This window comes from Ciconia boyciana, chromosome 5, assembly GCF_034638445.1.
Source record: "Ciconia boyciana chromosome 5, ASM3463844v1, whole genome shotgun sequence".
NCBI lineage: Eukaryota > Metazoa > Chordata > Aves > Ciconiiformes > Ciconiidae > Ciconia > Ciconia boyciana.
Window position 1 is genome coordinate 84443056 of NC_132938.1, and position 19414 is coordinate 84462469.

A 19414-nucleotide genomic window follows, 5' to 3' on the forward strand; every position below is an offset into this window, starting at 1 on the left:
AAGGGGGTTCAGGGGAGGTCCGGAAGCTTGCTGGGCATTTTTATCTGTCCCAGTACCCAGCTCAGGTGATGGAACACAAGCATAAACATTCGTACCGCGTAGTTGTAGAAGTGGCCATTAATTGAAAACCGGTGAGTTTCTACTTCTGTCCTGGCTATCATGGGGAACTTGGTCCTCTTCCGCACAGCCGCAGCGTTGCTGACAGCCCTGGGCAGCGTAGCACAATCATGTTCCTGCTCGCTCTTGGACTTCAGAGTGCGGCTTTCATAACATGAATAATCTGGGCAAAATGAAACCGCATCAGCATATTGTACAGCTGCTCTACCCTCCTTGCCAGCACCCCCACAGGAAGAAGGTTCTTGGTGGAGGATTTTTTTTTTTAATTATTTTTTGGGTGGGTGAGGGGAGTGGGAGAGGAGCAAGGCATAGGCATACGATGCAGAGCAATAGGCTGTCTGCAGTGGCCACAGTTTACTATTTTGTTCACTTCTCGGGAATGATCTCTTTGGTGAAAGCACAGCCCGTTAGCACTAGCCGTTTGAAAAGTTACCTGCACAGCAATGTTTTCACTAACCAGTCATATGGCAGTGTTTCACTAGCACGTAATAGTGCTAAACAGAGACAGAAAGATTTCCCTTTACTGGTCAGGAAGGCCTAACGTGTCTAATTATTTTTGCACAGTCACAGAACAAAGAATTTTTAGTGAACCTAAGAGCACTGACACTAACTTATCTCAAGGTTTGGCTTTTCTTCAGTAGATTTCAATGTCTCCCCGCTAATATGATGTAGATCATCAAATTCTCCCCAGCGTGTCATTCCCCTGAAATACCAAACATACATTTATAGTTAATTACTCCTCATTAACTCAGTGATCTCAATTTATCCGGTAGCCAGGCTTCACGTAATACATTGCTATCCCTGTTCAAAACTTTATAGAACACGACTACAGACTTCCATGTGGTCTACGAAGCCAGTAATTTCAGTTTATGTCATAACAAAATTAGTTAGTAAAGTGTGGTATGACTAGAGATCCCAAGTGTAACACAATCCTATTTAGAGCCTGTTGAACATCAAACGTGATGTCCCTTAAATAATTTGCAGTAATTCTTTATCTATCTTATAGCAATGCCCTGGATAAATCACATGTAGGATACCAGGCATACAGAACACACACACATATCATGGTTTCAATAGTCACAGGATGCATCGCGTCCGTTATACGGACAGGGACACGAAGGATTGAATTACCATACCAGCCCCTCGTGCTATCCAAACCAGTCCCGTACGAGAGCAGGGAATTCAGTCCAGCCTGTTTTAAAAGCCAACTTTCTTTATGCCAATATTTCCATAATTCATTGCATAAACGCTGTAGCAGAAAGTCTTTGGCCAGTTGCTGCTCTGACTGAGAATAAACCAATTTGTAGGAAAATATTAAAAATTCATTTCCTATGTATATTCAAAACAATATTCTACTACCTGCAATGAACACGCCAGGCGACTATCTCAGTTGTGTTCCGTGCATTTAAAAAGTTCATTTAAGATCAAACAGTCAAGCTGCTCTGCATACCTTAAAGCATGTCAGGGCAGCTTCACATTTCTGTGATCATGAATGAATATTTACTTTAAGATTCAGACCTCCACCAGTCATAAGTTTTTTAAGAAATAAAAGGCAAAGCATAACTTGAACTGCCAGGCTGGGCCCCATCCTACAGGCCACGTGCACCCTGGACCAGTAAACCCGGCCAAGGTAACCCAAGAGAACCAGGTTTGCCTCAGACTCGAGTTCTTTGCTGGTTACCCCTGTCAGGTTACAGCCCTTCATTTCAACAGCAAGAGATGGGGAGGAAGACTGTCCCTGACTTTACTGAACTCCACAGCTGCCACGATGGTAGAATTACATCCGCAATTCAAACATGTACCACATGCCCACGTCAGACAATGGGTAGTTAAGAATATGAGCTCTGAAATTCGGAATTTACCAGGGAGTCATTCAGGTTAAATTTGGCTCAGCCTCCATATTACACATTACTCAGCTTCAGCTCATCAGGTACAATTCCCAATTCACCAACCAAGGCTTGGGAAATAGTGTTCAAAACAGAAAGAAGAAATACCCTAAGAACCTACATCAGTCTTTGAGGACAGGGCAAATCTAGCAGGAGTCAGATCAGCACAACGCACTCAGACATGAAGCGTCATAGGCAGCAGCCTGAAGGAGCAGCTGATCTGTGTGAATTCCTAAGGGGTTTTCACGTGAGGTTTTGCATGGACAAAGCCAGTACTCGTTCCCTGGCTCGAACTTTGCCTTGAGAAGAGATGGTGTCACACCTGAAGTGCCTGGGAAGGTAACCTGCGATAGACAATCACTTAGCACTAACCTACCGGCTTTTGCTTCATGCTGTAGAATGTGCACCGACATGAGGTCTTTCAGGGGCGACCAACATTATTAGGTGTACATATATACCTGGGGGGCTGGTTAATTTTTTATACACAAATTTTGCTGTACTCGTGGGAATAGCCAGTATAGACAAGAGCAGCCTCCTCCACCTTCTCAGCTGTTCTTGAGCTGAAAGTCAGACAAAGACACAACACAGATGCTACCAAGATGCACCTTTCTGCCCAGCAGAAGCTGTGGAAAGACCACGGCAGTTACAGAGCCCTGCTGCAGAGCGACCACCACAGCCTTTGGGGAATCTGGGATATGCAGCCAGCCATGTCCATTGAAGCCACCTACATGAGCTGTCTTGAAATACTAGCCTGCCTCCTCCTCACGGCAGTTAACACATTACCTTTTACTAGGGAACAAACCCACATTCTCTGTTGACTTCAGGGTTAGAAAAGAGGGTATCTGCTTCTCATCCTGAATTTTTAATCGGATAGGATGTCGGACTCCCCAGAATATGGACAGGATTCCTTCAATAAATGGTTTGCTTCCTTCTTGCTGGGAAAAAAAAGGAATAAGGAGTGCTGCATAATAATCGAGTAACAATAATCAAGTAATAATAATCAATTTCCCTTCAAAGTAACAGGAATACGATGAAATTGCTGAGGCTGACACAGCCCTGGAACAGGTCACCTAGAGAGGCTGTGTAATCTCCATGCTTAAGACATGTCCAGAACAGCTAGCTAAAGCTGCAGCTGACCTGATCTCCTCTCAGCACTGGTCCGACTTGGACCAGGAGGTTTTGCAACCAACATGTCCATAATTCCATACAATTCCATGTACATAATTCCATACAAAGTCCAATCCTATTTGTTCTACTTGCATGACTAGCTCTTCTGAAACCAGGGTGCTAAGAAGGTGGTAAAGGGGAAGAATGACTGCTGGTGAAGGAGGAAGCAGCAGCTAATGAAATCGTCCTTGACGCAGGGCACTGCATCAGTCCAAAACATGTTATCGGCCCCCATTCTTGCTGACATAGAACTCTGTCATTGCAGAATGAGCAGGGACAGAGAAAGGAGGACTGCCCATTTTCCGACCATTTTTGCCCAGAATTGCTCTGATGTCCTTTTGGGTCCTGATATCAGCAAAACAACAGAAACACAGCCTGTGAGGGAGGAAATTCAGACCCCTAAACCAGGGACTCTGTGGTGCGAGAGACACGATTCATGCTTTCATCCATCCTTCAGCTCCACAGGCCCTTCTGGTCTCCAGAGAGGATGCATTCCTGGGGCTACGCTTAGGAGCATTTTCTCTGTACTGAAGGTTCACATTCGAGGAGAGCGCGGCACTCTCTCCTTGACCCGAGCGACAGCAGTCCTGCCATTACACACTGTGGGTCCACGCTGAAGGGGGGGGCTGCACCCCACAGAACTACCTGCAGTACTGCTCCCGCCCAGCTACCGCTGTAAGCCTTGAGATCAACCCAAAGAACGACTTCCTGAGATACGCTAAGGAATGGGAGGGCGAGGAGATCACTGTTAAAATCTGGAACTCCCACTAGTCTGAACACACCTATTTCTGCTCTCTTCTCCTCACAGCATTTGACTCTAGCACTCGCTGTGGTGTTTTTATTACAGGGATATATACACTGTATACATATATAATATTACAGTGACATATCCACTGTATATACACAGTGTATATACATTCGTATATAAGTTATATGTAATCTATACAGTGAGTACATTCCATCTAATATACTAATGCAGAACAGGTATCCTACACTAGTGGAGCCACATTAAACATCAGCACGCATTAGTGCTTTTCCTACTATTAGATTGTGCTTTTTGTATTCTTTTTACATAGATCCTTACCTGATTATGTGACAGTTGCAGATTTTCTTGATCAGAATAGTAAGAGTTGTAAGTCTTCAGAAGAGAGCTGAGCTCCTCTCTAGAATAAAAGATCACAGTGAAAAGGATACTTTTTAAACATCTCTATCACTGTAAAATCCAGGTGCTAAGCGGCAGGGTAAGCCCCTGTATCTGCGTTACCCGCTGCACCTTTGTACAGGTTTGTTAATGATTAATACAGCATTTTCCGGGAGTAAAATTTTGCCAGGATACTGGGTTGCTTATAAGTTGCTGCTTTAAAGACCTGATACAGAGGAAATTAGTTAGTCACAGTGTGACTAACACTGCCCCAGACTAGCTTGTACTTTGGACTTCTGTTACAGGCACGAGGGGAAAGCAAACGGGAACAACGCTCCCATGCAGATTATTTTAGTTAGGTCACAATTTGTTTTCCCCACATGATGGCTTCCATTGGGTTTTTATATTTTTTCAGATACTCCTCTTATTTCATAATATCTACAGTATGCCTAAACAAAACATTTCAGTTTCCTCCTGCTTGAAACGTAACAGCTTTGTACTAAGTCTTTACTCAGAGGAGAAAGGATATAGGTGAAGAGAACCTCTGCCAACAAGCAAGGATTATAAGCCTGCCCATCATCTCAGGTTTCAAACAGAAATTCATGATGCAAATAAAAAAAAAAGCAGCATAACATTCTGCTTTGAAAACACTGCGTTGAGGCAGGAAGGCAATGTGAGGCACGCCTGGTGCTAATGATGTTTAAAACTAATATTAAAGAACCACCGCCAGAGATAACTACGCCTGCCCGCATCCCTGATAAGCTCACAAAGCTGCAGAAGAGGGTTTCAGAAAATGTTCCAAATTTGACGGCATTTCAAAATAACCAAATGAGAGCTACCACACATCGCAGTTTCTAGGCCACAGCCACCTCCTCCTCCCTTCGGCAACTTTGTCTGGAAAGAATGAACTGTAGCTACGGGATTTTAACTATGCGATATCCAAACCTCCTGGGCAATTTCAGCAGAGACTGGGCTACGCAAGACCCTGCAATCCTGAGCAGGCTGTGGGTGCACAGCCAGCACTCCTGCAGCACCCCGGGTGGGTAAAGTCATCGTGCAGGGCAACGCCAGCTCTCCACCGACAGCCGGTGCAAACGCCGCTCCCTCCTGAGCTAACAGCAGCGGTGCTGTGCGCAGCCCGCATCACTGACATAGCCCTTGTAAACAGGTGAGAAGCGATAAGTGCCACATTGCACGAACGCAGGCTGGGAGATGATTGCTTCGGCCCCGGTGCTGCGGAAAAGCACCTTCCAGTTCCTGCTAAGCAGCTGCTGATCCCAAGTCAGCAGTGCCGTGCTGTTGTATGAGAAGTAACCACCATCCAGGGAGATACGCATGGGAATATCCTCTTCAGAGCAAGGCTGCTTGAATTCCAGCTCAAGGCCACATTCGGCCAAAGTACTCTGCCTTCTTAGCACTACTTGTGAAGAAGGATACGCACCAAGTTGACAGGGTCCAAAGAAGAGCAGGGGGAGTGATAAGTGGCGTGAACCGTGAAGGCAAAAAGCAAGTTGCAGCTCAGGCTAAGGAGGACCGAAAAAAGACAGAATTAAGTGCTATGTATTTCAGGACCATCAAGAATGAAACGCTCTTCCCCACACCAATTAAACAAAGGTTATTTAGGCTGTAATTCAATAAAGCAATTTCCACCAGCAGAGATAATTAAGCATGGGAAACAACTGCATGGACGCAGATGAATTCTTCCTTACGGACAATCTAAGCACCAACTGAGATGACTAACGATCAAGATGGTTTAATGTACTGTCTTGCAGTGGTGAGTGAAGACACCAAGTTTGTTTCCAAATAGTGTCTATTATTGCCACGTTTTTGTCTAGTATGAAATATTATTGCAGCTGAACCACAGGCAAAACAGACAGCATTTGCAAACTCTTCTCACAGTAAGTTCCACAGAGACCTACTGAAACTATTCCAGAGCCAAGTATGATCAGAAGTATTATTACAACTCCTACACCAATTTTAAGTAAAAAAAACCTCAAAAAAACCCCCACCCCAAAACCAAAAATTGACTTATAGCACTGTCACTGAACAACAAATTACACATGGGAATGACGCTCAGTAGAAATTACATTTTTATATTTCAACAGTCAGAGTTCACCAAGAACAAAGAAATAATGTCAGAGGTGCAGGAACGCACGGACTAAGACTATATGCCAAGTATTACACACCACCTTCTGAGAGAGATGCATTTAGAGAGGAACTTTACAGTACAGCCTCGGGGCATTGGAAACACTGGCATGAATAGTTTTAGCAGAATTTTTAACAGTTTTTTTCCTGTAACAGCCACAACACACCCACGTTCCAGAACACGAGGACATTATCAATGGTGACAGTGGCACCCTTATCAGAGATGACAAACCTAAGGGTGATCTCTCCTCTAGGAACGGGATCAGCTTGTCCATCACTGCAAAGCACTTCAGGAGGATATTTTCAGGGGGCAAATGGATATTATTTCAGAGCATCTCTCTCTGATCAGATTGTAACTCAATTTACTCAAACTGACTGTTTAAATGGCTGCACAGTTGACTGTGTAAACTTAAACTCAGTGTTGCTCAGGGGTTCTCACCTAAGATATCAAGAAACTCCAAAAAATCAGTGCAAGAGGATCGAAGAAGGATGGATTACGCAAAGGAATACACATCATTTTGGTTGGAAACTGCTATGTATGATTTTAAGCCTGCCAATTAGACAACAAAAGTATCTTCTCCTGGGACTGTCATAGTCTTACTCCGGCAGCGTACACCCTCTTCTGTGGCTTATGACACACGCGCTCTTCTTCCACCTTCAGCCTCCCCTGCCTACAGGCTCTCCGAGAGCTCAAAGCAGGTGCCTTACGCAGGATGGTGTTTCAGTCACCTCTCACAGCACCTCTGAATAACGCTAAGCAGAACTCTGTCACTCAGAGACTCTAGCTGTGAGTCTCTACACAGTATACAGACCTCTAGCACCTGCTTCTTCCTTTGGGGCGAGGCGGGCAGACATCTGACGCTGTGTCAAAGCAGAGTGCCCAAGTAGGAGCGATGGATGCTGTTGCCCGAGAGCCCGACACTGAGACTGGTCAGCGGGAACATGGCCTTCCTCCAGGCTTGGCTGCTGCCACACCGGAGAGGAAAGCAGGGGGAGCAGGGAGGCCAGTTAATGTGTATATGCTGTGTTTGGGGCAGACAGGCATGCAGAGGGGGCGAGTGAAAAGCTTTCCCTGGCACACCCGCTCCCTCCTTTATTCCACTTAATAAAATGAACTTGGCAGCATCCTGTTGCTTGGTGAGCCTTTTTCCGTGGTACAAAGGGAAAAGATCAACAGGGCTTTTACTCAGCAGGTAACATTGAGACAAGTGCTGCACCACTAAACTCAACAAGGTTAACTGCATGCCCTTCTAACACTCTGGATGTAAATTATTTACTTACCTAACTTACTGCAACTCCCCAAAAAATATTTGAGTGGCTTTATCAACAGAGCGCGGGGCTCCAAAACAGCATTTCCAACATAGACTTCAACTCACTGTGATCTTAAATGCTATGAATACAGGTGGTGAAAGCCTTTCTTTTCATTGTGTTGGAATAGCTCACTGCAGGTTCTTCATGTCTTGCGAGCTATGAGGGCTTGTATTCACGTCATCCCACCAAAAGGGAAAGTTTTAATAGACTTAGAGATGAATCAGATACAAGTGAAATTTTGATCATGCTGGCTAAAGATAAAGACGATTAAGCACGTTTTGGCCTCGTACACAGGCTAAACCCAGATGCAATGTCAGATTAACATGCAAGTAGGAGATAAGTAGGGTTTTTTGACAGATGTTGTGATAGACCTGCTGATCTGGCTTGCGAGCTGCTTAACACACGTCTTTATACTTTGCAGCCTAATACCTTTGGCAATCATTTTATTAACAGCTGTTGTTTTGCAAGCTTTTTCCAAGTAGAAAGTTGGGGAGATCAGTTCCCTGAAGACAGATTCGGAATACAGAAGGACTTGGGTCACACAGAGGCCCGTCTATTACTCTTAGTTCATGTTGGCTGCAAAGGCAAATAAAATCATAGGCTAAAAGCACTAAGTGATGTGGTAAGGATTATCTCTGAGGCAGATACTGTTTCTCAGAGCAAGCTCTGAAGATTTTCACTTAGTGTCTTGCCTTGTCTAGGAAAAATTCCCATTAACTTCCACAGAAGTTTGCAGAAATGAATCTTTCAGGGTTGCACTAACACAAAGCTAAACAACAGTGACGAACCACACAAGCCATTGGAAAAGCCCCGAGGGAGAGATTTAATAGCAGCTCTCACAGGCTTGTTTGTCCTTGTGTAGCGGAGAGAAATTAGAAAAGAGAATCTATCTTCTTTTAGCCCCAGAAAGGAGGAACCCATGCACCAGCCTACTAGCTCTGGAACAAGTCTTATTGTAACACATCTTCACTACAAAGGCCCCAAGTCTGCCCTAACCAACGGGCAGATCACCACCTCTTCAGAGTTACACTGCGAGTACAGAGTTACGCTCTTCCGAGTGCCAGAAAATCTGTGGCTCTGTTGTGTTGCAAGACTGTTCCTCACAGCACAGCTTTGTGACAACAGCCAAACGCAGCCATTAATGGAAGCCAAAGCTAAGTGACTGGTAGAACAACTTGGAGACAAACCCAAAACAGGTAACATTTACAGCAGATTCGCCACTTTTTTCAGTAATGAAGGCAGGATACAAGGGAGCTGTAAGGTCAAGTGCCCCGGTGGTAAAGCACAACAGAGGCCAGATTACGTTCACTCAAAACACTAACCCAGGACAAGTCACCTGTGTCCTCTTCTCCCCTGAGCCCTACACATTTACCCACAGATATTTATGGCAGTTATGCTTAAAGACACAATAGTTCAGCCAGCCAAATAATCCCACATGCTTTGGTCAGCCTTTTCATCCAGCCATTGTGCAACTCCCCAACAGCAGGCCTGCCACATCAGCAAGATGTGCGTGGTACAACTAAAAGAGGAGTAACGTAACAGCAGATTCAAGGTATAGGTGAGGAACAATAGTCTGGAAATTACATCGGAAGCAAGCTTGAGTGCATATGGAATACATTAGTGAATCTTGAAACTCTTGTTTTTTCGCAAGGCAACCAAACTTGAACAGTACTTTAAACCACGACTGTAACGCAGAAGGGTCTTGACCACGATCCACGTTTCACCACTTTAACAGGCAAATATACAGGGGAATAAAAACCCAGAGACATTGGCTCATGCAGTACATATCCAAATGCTTTTCTATGCCAAGTATATGAAAGTTCACACAGATTAATTACCTCTGACTCAAAAGCACTATGTCCCAAATTAGTAGCAGTATAAAGGGAACGACTCTTCAGGAAGAGGGGAGAGATGCATTTATTGTCTGTGTGCTTTGGTCAAAGCTCTGACAGCCTTCCTTAAAAAGGGGGAAATCAACAGCACTGCTCATGCCACATATAGAAGCATCAGGATTCAGATGCAAATACCTATTGCAGCATGAGCAATTCTATCACAGGCCCCATCCCTGGGTGCATTTACAGTTAGTTTCTTCCCATGGGAACATCAAGAGGGATGGAAATGAAGTGAGACGAGAGCCCCCTCTTCCAGCTCTTGTGCTCTGGTCAGCAAGGGAAAAAATAAATCCCCTAAAAAGGGGATGGAGCTATACACCAGGAGGCTCAGGGTTTACGGCAGCTTTAGGAAAAAATCCTACCAGCCAGATTTCACTGTGGGAACACATCCTACAAAACAAAGTTTGAATGCGGTTCCAATCTTTTTACAAGCAGGTTAAAGAACCACTTAGACTCGCCACAGAATAGAGGTGGCAGCCCGATAGGTCTTTCTGCAAAGAAACCCTGCCATCTGCAACGGCAGACAAAACCCCATACCTCAAACAAGCAGAGCTCAAGGTAAACACCAGAACTTATGTTCAATTGCAATAGATTTCAAACATAGGAAGGTCGTCTTCTCTAATTTGGAATTTTATTTTAGTATCCTCTAAAAGTGCTGTTCTACCTAATGACAAAATCCACAGACCAAAAGGTTTAACGCTCTGTTCTTTGAAATCCATATAAAGGGCAACTTTGTTCTGTAGATGCTTCAGAGAGCAAGCTGTAGGAACTGCTGCTACTACAGGCTCAGCTCTCTACAGGATCGCCTGTTAAGGAGAAAATTTAGAGTAACTTGAAAGAAAGCAGCAAAGTCATTAATTTTTTTTTAATAGTTTACCTGGTTAAGAACTTCTCCTCATTGATGGAAACAGAAGGTAGATGCTGTGCTTTCATAGTCACTTTCTTCATTTATTCAGAAGAGATGAATCTAAACAAAAGGTTAAAAATATTATATCCACTAATGCCACTAAGAAAGACTAAATGCTAAACACAACAACAAAGCCTTAGTTTGCCAAGTGAAACAGGCTCAGACACTCAAACTAAGGGCTAACCATACCATATTTTGACTACTTTGTCCTTAGCCATAATACCCAAGTATTTCCCACTCTTAGTAAAAAAAACATAAGCCGTTCCCATCAAGTATATCGCAGTACCCAAGTAATACCTACACCAGGACTTTCTCAAGTAGTTTTCGGAGTACTCTATAACTCCATGATCATGCTTCACTTGTTAGCAGACTGAGACTGCAACCCATTTACTGGTTAGGATTCATTTGTTAATTATGGATAGAGAATTGCCCAGGGTCACCAAAAAAAGTGACTCAGCAAACCACCTTTAACCAGGTTCATAAAACTAGACAAGAGAAAGAGAAGTGTTGATCATTGGCAGAGTCCTGCAACACACAAAGAAAGCAGCTGAGATATTAAAGAGAGAACAAGGCTATAATTAAAGTGATGTAGCAATATAATTTACAGATCAACATGTAGTGATTCCAGCACATTGTGTAGGCAACAAGCCAGACCCATGAGACTCCAACAATGCGTTCTTCAACAAGCTTAATTATGGAGTCTTGGCTGCTTTCATTCCCCCTCAGGTACCAGAAGGAAAGGCAGACTGAGGAAAGTAACTGAAGAGACTCAGAGACTCAAGACTGACAACTGATACTGCACTAAAAAAAAACTTCGTCTCAGCCCAAGAAGCGGCATCACACAGATGGGTGAAAAAAAATAATCCCAAGGACGGCATTGGAAGTGGATTATTCCACTTTTGTTTCTCTCCTCCTTGGGCATGACGACAGAGGAATTTGCCTAACAGAACTCAATGCCCCTTCTCCCTTACGCCAGGAGATGAACTCAAGTCTGATTTCAGACTGCATGGGACAGAGCCTGGTCAAAGACGTCCAAAAAGTAGTCTATTGTCCACATTATGACAAGTGGCCTTCAGAAAATCCATTTAGAAAAGAAATTCAAGCTTGAAAAGGCAATGGCTAGCTAAAGAGTAAGTGCCTAGCTTTCGTGCAAATGATCCTACATGACTGAGCTTCTTTTTTAGAAGTTACATAAAGTTTCCATAGTCATAGATGAACAACTTCTAAAAAATATATGTGGACAAATGAAAACTTTTGCATAAAAATACATTATCTTCAACCTACAACACACATAGGAAGTTATTTCACAACCTCTAAAACCAGAGTGTACAACCAAAATGAGCTTTATGTGAGCAGCTGTTGTTTCTAACAGCGCTTGATCAGTAGCTCACTGAAAAGAGCACGAAGGATCCCACAGCCCCATTGTCCTTTGGTAACATCCATCAAGGCAAAAACACACCTGAAAGCCGAACAAGCCCAGGGACTTCTGTACAGACATGAGTTTGTATACAAGGAAGACCTTGCTGTATGTCAGTATAATAGTGTTGTTTCTTTGCCTCTGAAAAGAGTTCAGTAACCATTGGCCACACCTTGAAATCTGCTTTTATGTGATTTACTAATACCTCTAACTGAATCAACTGCACATGCCAATGTAATTTCAAAACAATTTTAAAAGATGCAGAGGAGTTTATATACATTGGCACCTGAATAACTGGATATACACTTAAGCTTCCTCCCATCTGTCAGGAAACAACATGTTAAGAAGAGCAGATAGCCAAGTCACCGCTATTAAACATAGAGCAGCGACTCTAGCAAGCTCTAGCACCGCTTCATTGCTCATGGTTGTATTCTTTTCAATAGAATTTGACCTTAAAATGATCCATATGAAAGAAAAAGCTTATCTGTACAGATTGAGAGAGTGATCTTGACACAAAAAAAAGATTATCACTGAACTACCCGTTTTGTTACACAGCGAATGGCTCTTACCAAATGACTTGCCTTAAAAACCTTGAGCATATCTTAAATCAGCTGGATGCCATTAAAATACTGACAATGAAACAAACTGGAAGAGTAGGTGGTGATGGGAACAATTCTTCACCAATGCCTCCCCCTTTTCTCTGCCTCACTGCCCGATTAGCCTGGACAAAGAGTGGCCTTTTCTCCTATAGCTGGCGCAGAAGCACAAAAACTGCTCGTTACATTTTCCTCAGTTATGTGACCAGTTCTGCTTATCAGGCTCGTACAAAACATTTCCACACTGCCAGCTCAGCCTCGAGATAACACACTTCTCCCTGTACCCTTCCCATAGGCACATTTGGGCCACACCCATCTTGCGGCCCTTGTTTTTAGTTAACCCTGAAACCTGCAGGTTGCGAACATGCAACTTGCCCATCACAATTATTTGACACCACAAAAGACAGTGTATTTACACTGGTGCTCCATAAATCCCCAAAGCCGTCACATTTACTATCACCTCCCGGTATTTTATTGTTTTCCATGTCGCTTCCCTGTAGCTCTTCTGAGGAAGCAAACAGGCCAAGTGAAGTGTGTTTTTTCCATTGTTCCCTTTGATTTGAGCTAACAAAAATGTGTCATTTTCCAGCTCTTCCAACAGTGTATGACTGTGGCCATCCATTCAAAGCTCTCTCCTGACTTGCTTAGTGTCAGGCAGGCACCTTTAGCATTACATTAAACTGGACTAGAACCACAGAATTCTCTCAGGCAGGTAAGACCTTGGAAGTGGGACCTTGGCTGGACTAACCTCCTGGCCTGAGACTTAACCAAGACACTTAACGCTCAGAGGACGACTGACTGAAGCCTAAAATACTTTTGGAAGGAAAGGAACGAAACAGAAGGGAAAGACAGGAGTAAATCAGAAGTGGGGCAGATGCAAAATGAGCAACTCCAGAGGAAGACTGCAACTATTGGAGAAGTCTAGGAAAAGGAAAGGGAAAAAAGACCACTGCAAAATCCCAGAGCTGCGAGAGGATCAATACCCACATCAGGGCACAAGACAAATCTCACAGAGGTAGTGAACTTGCCGTTTCTTTAAGATTTATATCTTAGCTAAATTTCTTTTTTCCCCCCAAGAAAAAGTCAGTCTTAGCGGAGAGGCAGATGAGTGGACTTGATTAATTTTATTAAGTAGAGTGATTTCTAAGTTATTTGCTTAAGGGGACAGCACAGGGACACGACAGTGAAGGAATGACAAAGCAAAGGTAAGAGCAAGTGGCCATGCAGATTTTTACACAAAGATGAAAGGAGGCAACTGTAGAGAAGGCCTGGAGGGAGAGGAACACTCACCATCCAGAGCTGAGCCAAGCAGGAGCAGCAAAGCAGTGTTTTAAGTTGAATCCAACAGCCTGGGCGTGCTTTTTGGCACATCCATATATTAAGATAGCGACTGCAGAGCGAGCAGCGTGCTAATGCAGAGCTCCTACCAGTATTAAGCAAAACTAAAACCCCAAACCTCCCCAAAGATCTCTAGGTATTTCGAGCCAGTGCTTCCCAAAGCTGTTCCAAAACCACAGGAAGTCAGGATGGGGTGACCCTTCTCACTGTCTCGTATAGAAACCTGAAGGCTCAGCTGCCTATTAACGTAGCTATTGACAACATATACATCTAATATTTTGTGCAGCACAAAGCTTTGCACTGTAGGCACAATAGCACATATACCCAAGTCATTTTCTAAACTTACAAGTGCCTGGTACTTAGCAAAATTTTGGACCATTATCTGTTTCCATAAAAATGAGCTTAGTATTTATTCACATACATTAGAAATTCAGTATCAGCAGAATAATTTTACTAGTCTTGACCTAGTCACATGCTCTAGTTATTCGAGCCTTCATGTTGGGTTTTTCATTGGGATTTTGTTTGGGCTTTTTTTTTGTTTTGTTTTTTAAATTAGACATCCTCACCACCAAAGGAAAGGTCTAATCAGAAGAAAGTACTTATTGCAAACACTTGCATTCTCCCCACTGAAAACAAGGGGGCTTTTTTCTTTGTCTTGCAGACTTCTTTACACTTTATTTTAAAAATTAACTGCTACAGTACAGAGCAGTAACAGCACTACTTGAATACAAAACATAGTTTAACCCCTCTGCTCAGGCAGGTTCAGAATGGGCTTTGATTACAGAAATCAGAAGTAAGTTGGTATTTATCTGTGAATATGGCCACTTCACTCCGAGTCAAAAGAAGAGATACACAAGCTCCCTGCCTTCACACAAGCAATGATGATAGAGCAGGGCTTGCACCAAACCTATTTCAAACACTAAGTGATCCATTATTATGAAGAGAAGTTACTTTCTATTTCAGGTCACTTAGGAAAGATAGCTTTTACCCACCAAAGAGAACAGACAAGGTCACCGACGTAACCTTTTAAATCACACTGGCGATTGAATGAAGGGCAGCGAAGGCTTATGCCCGCATAGACACTGAGCAGCAGCACGACCTATTATCTACCCATTTTAATCACAACCCTGACTCACACAAAGCCACCTCGAGATTTACGAACTTCGACAAGTATTTCTGACCCAACGTTTCTCCTTCCCTCCGGCACCCTAATTACCCGAAAGGAATTTGGCTCGAGTTCTGGGTGACTGCGAAGGACCTTGCTTTGCACTGACCCTGCAGGTTACACAGCAAGCAGAAGAACAGCTCCAGCTTTACATTTCACTTACCTGTACATACGATCAGAGAAGGAAAAGCAGAGGAGGAGTTTCACATACCTTTCACTGAGCCCTGGACAAGGCATGACAGCATGGCACTGGCTGACAGCTACCTCTGCTACTTCATGGAACCCACAGAGCTGTTAATTACTGTTTTGCTTAACAAACTGGGAGTGCTGGAAACACAGGACACTCCCCACCCCTCGGTGCATGTCGGGAATATTTACCTACCCACTTGCCTTCCTCCAAGCAGCTGACAGGAGCACTCCCTTAGTCACGGTTACACCTACGGGGAGGCTGCAGTTAACACTTTCATCACTAACTTCATAATGAGAGGCAACCTGCTGACTCTTAGTAATTATTTGCTGACCAGGCACACCTTGAAACATAACAGTGCTTTCAGCACAGGATGCTTTAACCTCTTGTCTTGTCTGTTTCCTAATCCATAGGATAAAGGCATTTTTCCTTCTTCAGATACACACCAGTCTTCAGCATTTAGGGGAAAAACCAATACATACAATCAGATCCTGCCTAAGAATAAATACGTGCACTTATAACATTATGACAAAAATTCTGACAGCACAGCTTGACCGCTCAATCACATACAGCTGTATCTTCCATTTCTTGCTTAACTGTATAATAGCCTTATGAATATTATTTCTTGGGCAAGAGTTGTGTCTAAGAGAGAATGCATCACTGCTTAGCTTAATTGCTCAGCAGCTAATCATACAAGCAGATGTTTAAGCTGTAAAAAAATATTTGAACAAACACATACCTTCCAAGTTCCTACTGTTTGCCCATCCATTTATAGCAAGCAATTTATTCACAGGATCAAGCCTAAAACTGGAAGTTATTGGGCCACAGAGAGAACAGCATGAAAAATACTGAGCCTGAATTTGCCTTCATACCCATCTTATTGCACCGTGATTTATATCAAGTTACTTCTGCTTGATACAATTTTATGTTAGGGAGAGGCAGAACAGACCCATAAATATTTGGTTTACTCTGGTGTACTCTCAAGAGCTAGACTCATTGCTGTACACACAACACAATATACTTGATATTTGGGATTACAGTTCATGCTGCAGTTTCTAGCTCTGCACATGAAAAAATATTTAAATCAAGATTTAATTGGTATACATGACATTGAGAAGTCTCTCAAAACACAGGAAGGAGTCAACATACGAGATTTCTGCTCAATTCACAACAGCACAGAAACTCCATGCTGTGGTGGGCTCGGAGCTTCGTGCCAAGCTCAACCTCTGGAGCTGCTCCATCTCTTCTGCAATTGTTTATCACAAATCAATACAACTTCCAGCTTGTTTAAAACCAGAGGTTTGGTTTTTCCTATCACAGCTTCAGACACTTGAGCACTCTGCCTGACGCTCTTGGATCAGAGACTAGGCACAGCCTGGCACCTTCAAGTCTCTAAACCGAGATAAGGTCAAATCTATCTGACAAGTATGCCGCCCTGCTGGACACTTACATGGTAAAGCTGTTGGGTACCAGGAGGTATCTGAGTATTTTTAGAACTGAAGACCGCATTATTAGCTTACAACAGGGCAACATGATGTTAACCCTTCAGTGCAACTCAAGCTTCATCCTGACTCCCAACTTTTAAGGTTTTGTTTGGGGTTTTTTATTATTTAGTAGGGATAGTTTTTTTAAGTTTACAAGCAAGTTTTGAAAACCCAATGCTTAAATTATTTCAACTCATGCAAAGATGTCTCATTAAGAAATTAATGCAATCAAGCAGTAAAAAACCTGATTATAATAAAGGACTGTAGTTCTAATTTCCAGTTAAACCAAATGTATTGGTTTTTACATTGGTTTGGTGAACACAGCTCATGTTTGTTTCCAGTTTTTACTCTCACGCTTGAACTACTACCAATGGCCTACTTCTGATCTCATTTCAGTCATCCACAGTTACCTGTTCAGTACTTGGTGGAGACTGGTCAGTGCAGACTAGGAATAACTATTGCATCAGAAAAAAACCCCAAGAGGTCTTTAGGGCCACATAGCAGAAATTAGTTTACTATAAATTCCAAGAAATAGAATGCTTCTATTCCTTTCATAGTAAATAATCAATGCACAGGGAGCATTATTTTTTCATCTTTCATAATAAACATAGTTTATATGCCCTGGAAATCTAAGAACAAGTCACAACTTGGTTATACTCTTTCACCCCTTAAATGAAAGGGTAATGATGATTTGTATAGAACAGGCAGGGAATGTGATGAACATTGAGTCTTTAAACACTGTGTTACATTTCTGGGTCCTTGCATGATTAATATTCAGATTATTTTATATTAATAAATAATTGGAAGTCGAGTTCAGCTGGTTAATAACTTGGCCTCAAATCATTAACAAACAGACTGCTAAAGCTAGAAGAACATCTCAAACAGAAAAAACTAAGCGATTCTTGTTCTATTTTTGTAGTACACAATCATAATAAGCAGGCTGGCCACGGCAAGACCGTACGCACACGACGGACTTCAGTGGAAGTGTTTTGATGAACACAACATGATATACATGAGCTCACAACAGATTTCTCTGCTTTATAGTGAGAAGGAAAATCCCTAAGATTTTTTTAGGAGGTCCCTAAGACCTCCCTGAGAGGTCTGCAAACCACTGTTTCTGGACAGCTTCAGATCATTAACTCCAAACATGGAAAATTCTTCTTGGACTTTCTGAGCCAGCTACTGCAACGCAAAGGTAGAGCCTCAACTGACAAGATCTGAAAGGAACATAAAAGACGTGATCTATTCTTTCCTGTACATTACAAACATTACCAAGAAGATTGTCTTGATAATAGCAACAAACAAAGGAATTTACCCTGCAAAGGGCCTCCCATTCTTTAGCAAGATTATTTTCTGTCATCACACTGAAGTGCCAACACAATACTTGTACACCAGGACATGTTCTGCAGACACAACTGATAAGCATGGTAAACAGAACTAGGAAACAGATGATTACCTGAAATAACTCAATAGGCAATGCACACATCCACTGCAATGCCTTCTTATCTATCACAGGCCCTAATCCCTCACACACACCATTTGGTGAATTTTGGGGGCCACAAGTTGTTAAGGAATAGAAAAGAAGCAGAGCTGATGTCTGCAGCAGCACGTGTGCTAAAGGCTGTGGTTTTTGACATTTAAAGAGCTGGCGCTTCCCAGGTACTGACCTTGCCTGCATGAAAAGCAGCTTGCAGATATCACTGTCTTTATCCTCACGAGCCACAGTTAGAAGGGCGGATCTTACGTAAGCACATGAAACACCACTAGTCGTGCATCATGGCTTGGCATTGATTACGTACACCCATTAAGTCATCCATTTGATATTATAGAGCTTTATAAATCCATACAAGGGTTTTCATTGCCTAGAGCTACAAAATATTATAAAGGGCAAAACCAGAGGGAACTGCCCTGCCCACAACAACTACAATCATACAGCTTCTCACTACCATTAAAGCTCAACCAGGAGCAAAATCACAGCCTCACCACACCCAGCCAACTTACACAGCACTTATAAGCCCTAACTCCTCCAGACTCAAGGTTTTCAGATCCAGATTTTCCTCAAGTCTAAGGTTTTCCATAAAACATAACTTCCTCAGATTTATTTCTACTTGTCATTCTATATTGGGGCACTTCTGCCTTGAAGATAAAAAAAAACTGGTTTGCTTTTCTTTTGAGAACTACAATCAAGAACTCTCATGATCTCTCCACAAAAAAAACATCTTCTATCCTTCCTGCTGTTTGCAATATAAGATCCTTTTACGCTCTGGTCACTCCTCTGTAATGGTCAATTGAGGGTCATGTGACTGTAGCACCTGACTCCCATTTCCAATATGCTAATGACTTTTCTTTAATTACTTCTTTCTTAAAGCAGTTGAGTCATAATGTGGACTGTCCCCTATTTTCTATTCCTTTTAAAAATATCAGTTCAGAACTCTCCACAATCAAATGGTCACACTAGATCTAAACTAGAGTGTTGAGGATGCTTCAGATCGTAATTCTGACTTGAAGCTACTCCCATTGTTCCGGTGAAAGCACGCCCACCTGCTGCAGTTAGAACTGCCCTTGCAAAACAACCAGTTATTTTTTCTGTTACTTCTATACTTGCTTTTAGATTGGGTACAAAAGAGAAGATTCGATTTGCAAAGTGTTGCATGGCTATTT

General features: G+C 42.7%; 1 protein-coding gene across 9 annotated transcripts in view; it reads right to left on the reverse strand.

Moving 5' to 3' along the window:
- RASSF6 (Ras association domain family member 6) overlaps window positions 1–19414 on the reverse strand; it is a 90004-nt gene that overhangs the window by 9693 nt on the left and 60897 nt on the right. For 8 of the 9 annotated variants that reach the window (XM_072861162.1, XM_072861154.1, XM_072861157.1 and 5 more), the window contains 5 exons: window positions 10537–10626; window positions 4255–4333; window positions 2787–2938; window positions 729–820; window positions 96–280 (listed from right to left, as the gene is read on the reverse strand). In XM_072861162.1, the coding sequence (XP_072717263.1) occupies window positions 96–280; window positions 729–820; window positions 2787–2938; window positions 4255–4333; window positions 10537–10607 (579 nt within the window). In that variant the 5' untranslated portion in view covers window positions 10608–10626. Of the gene's footprint in view, window positions 1–95; window positions 281–728; window positions 821–2786; window positions 2939–4254; window positions 4334–10536; window positions 10627–13869; window positions 13911–19414 lie in introns of those variants that run through there. The other variant, XM_072861161.1, reaches the window with a different exon arrangement.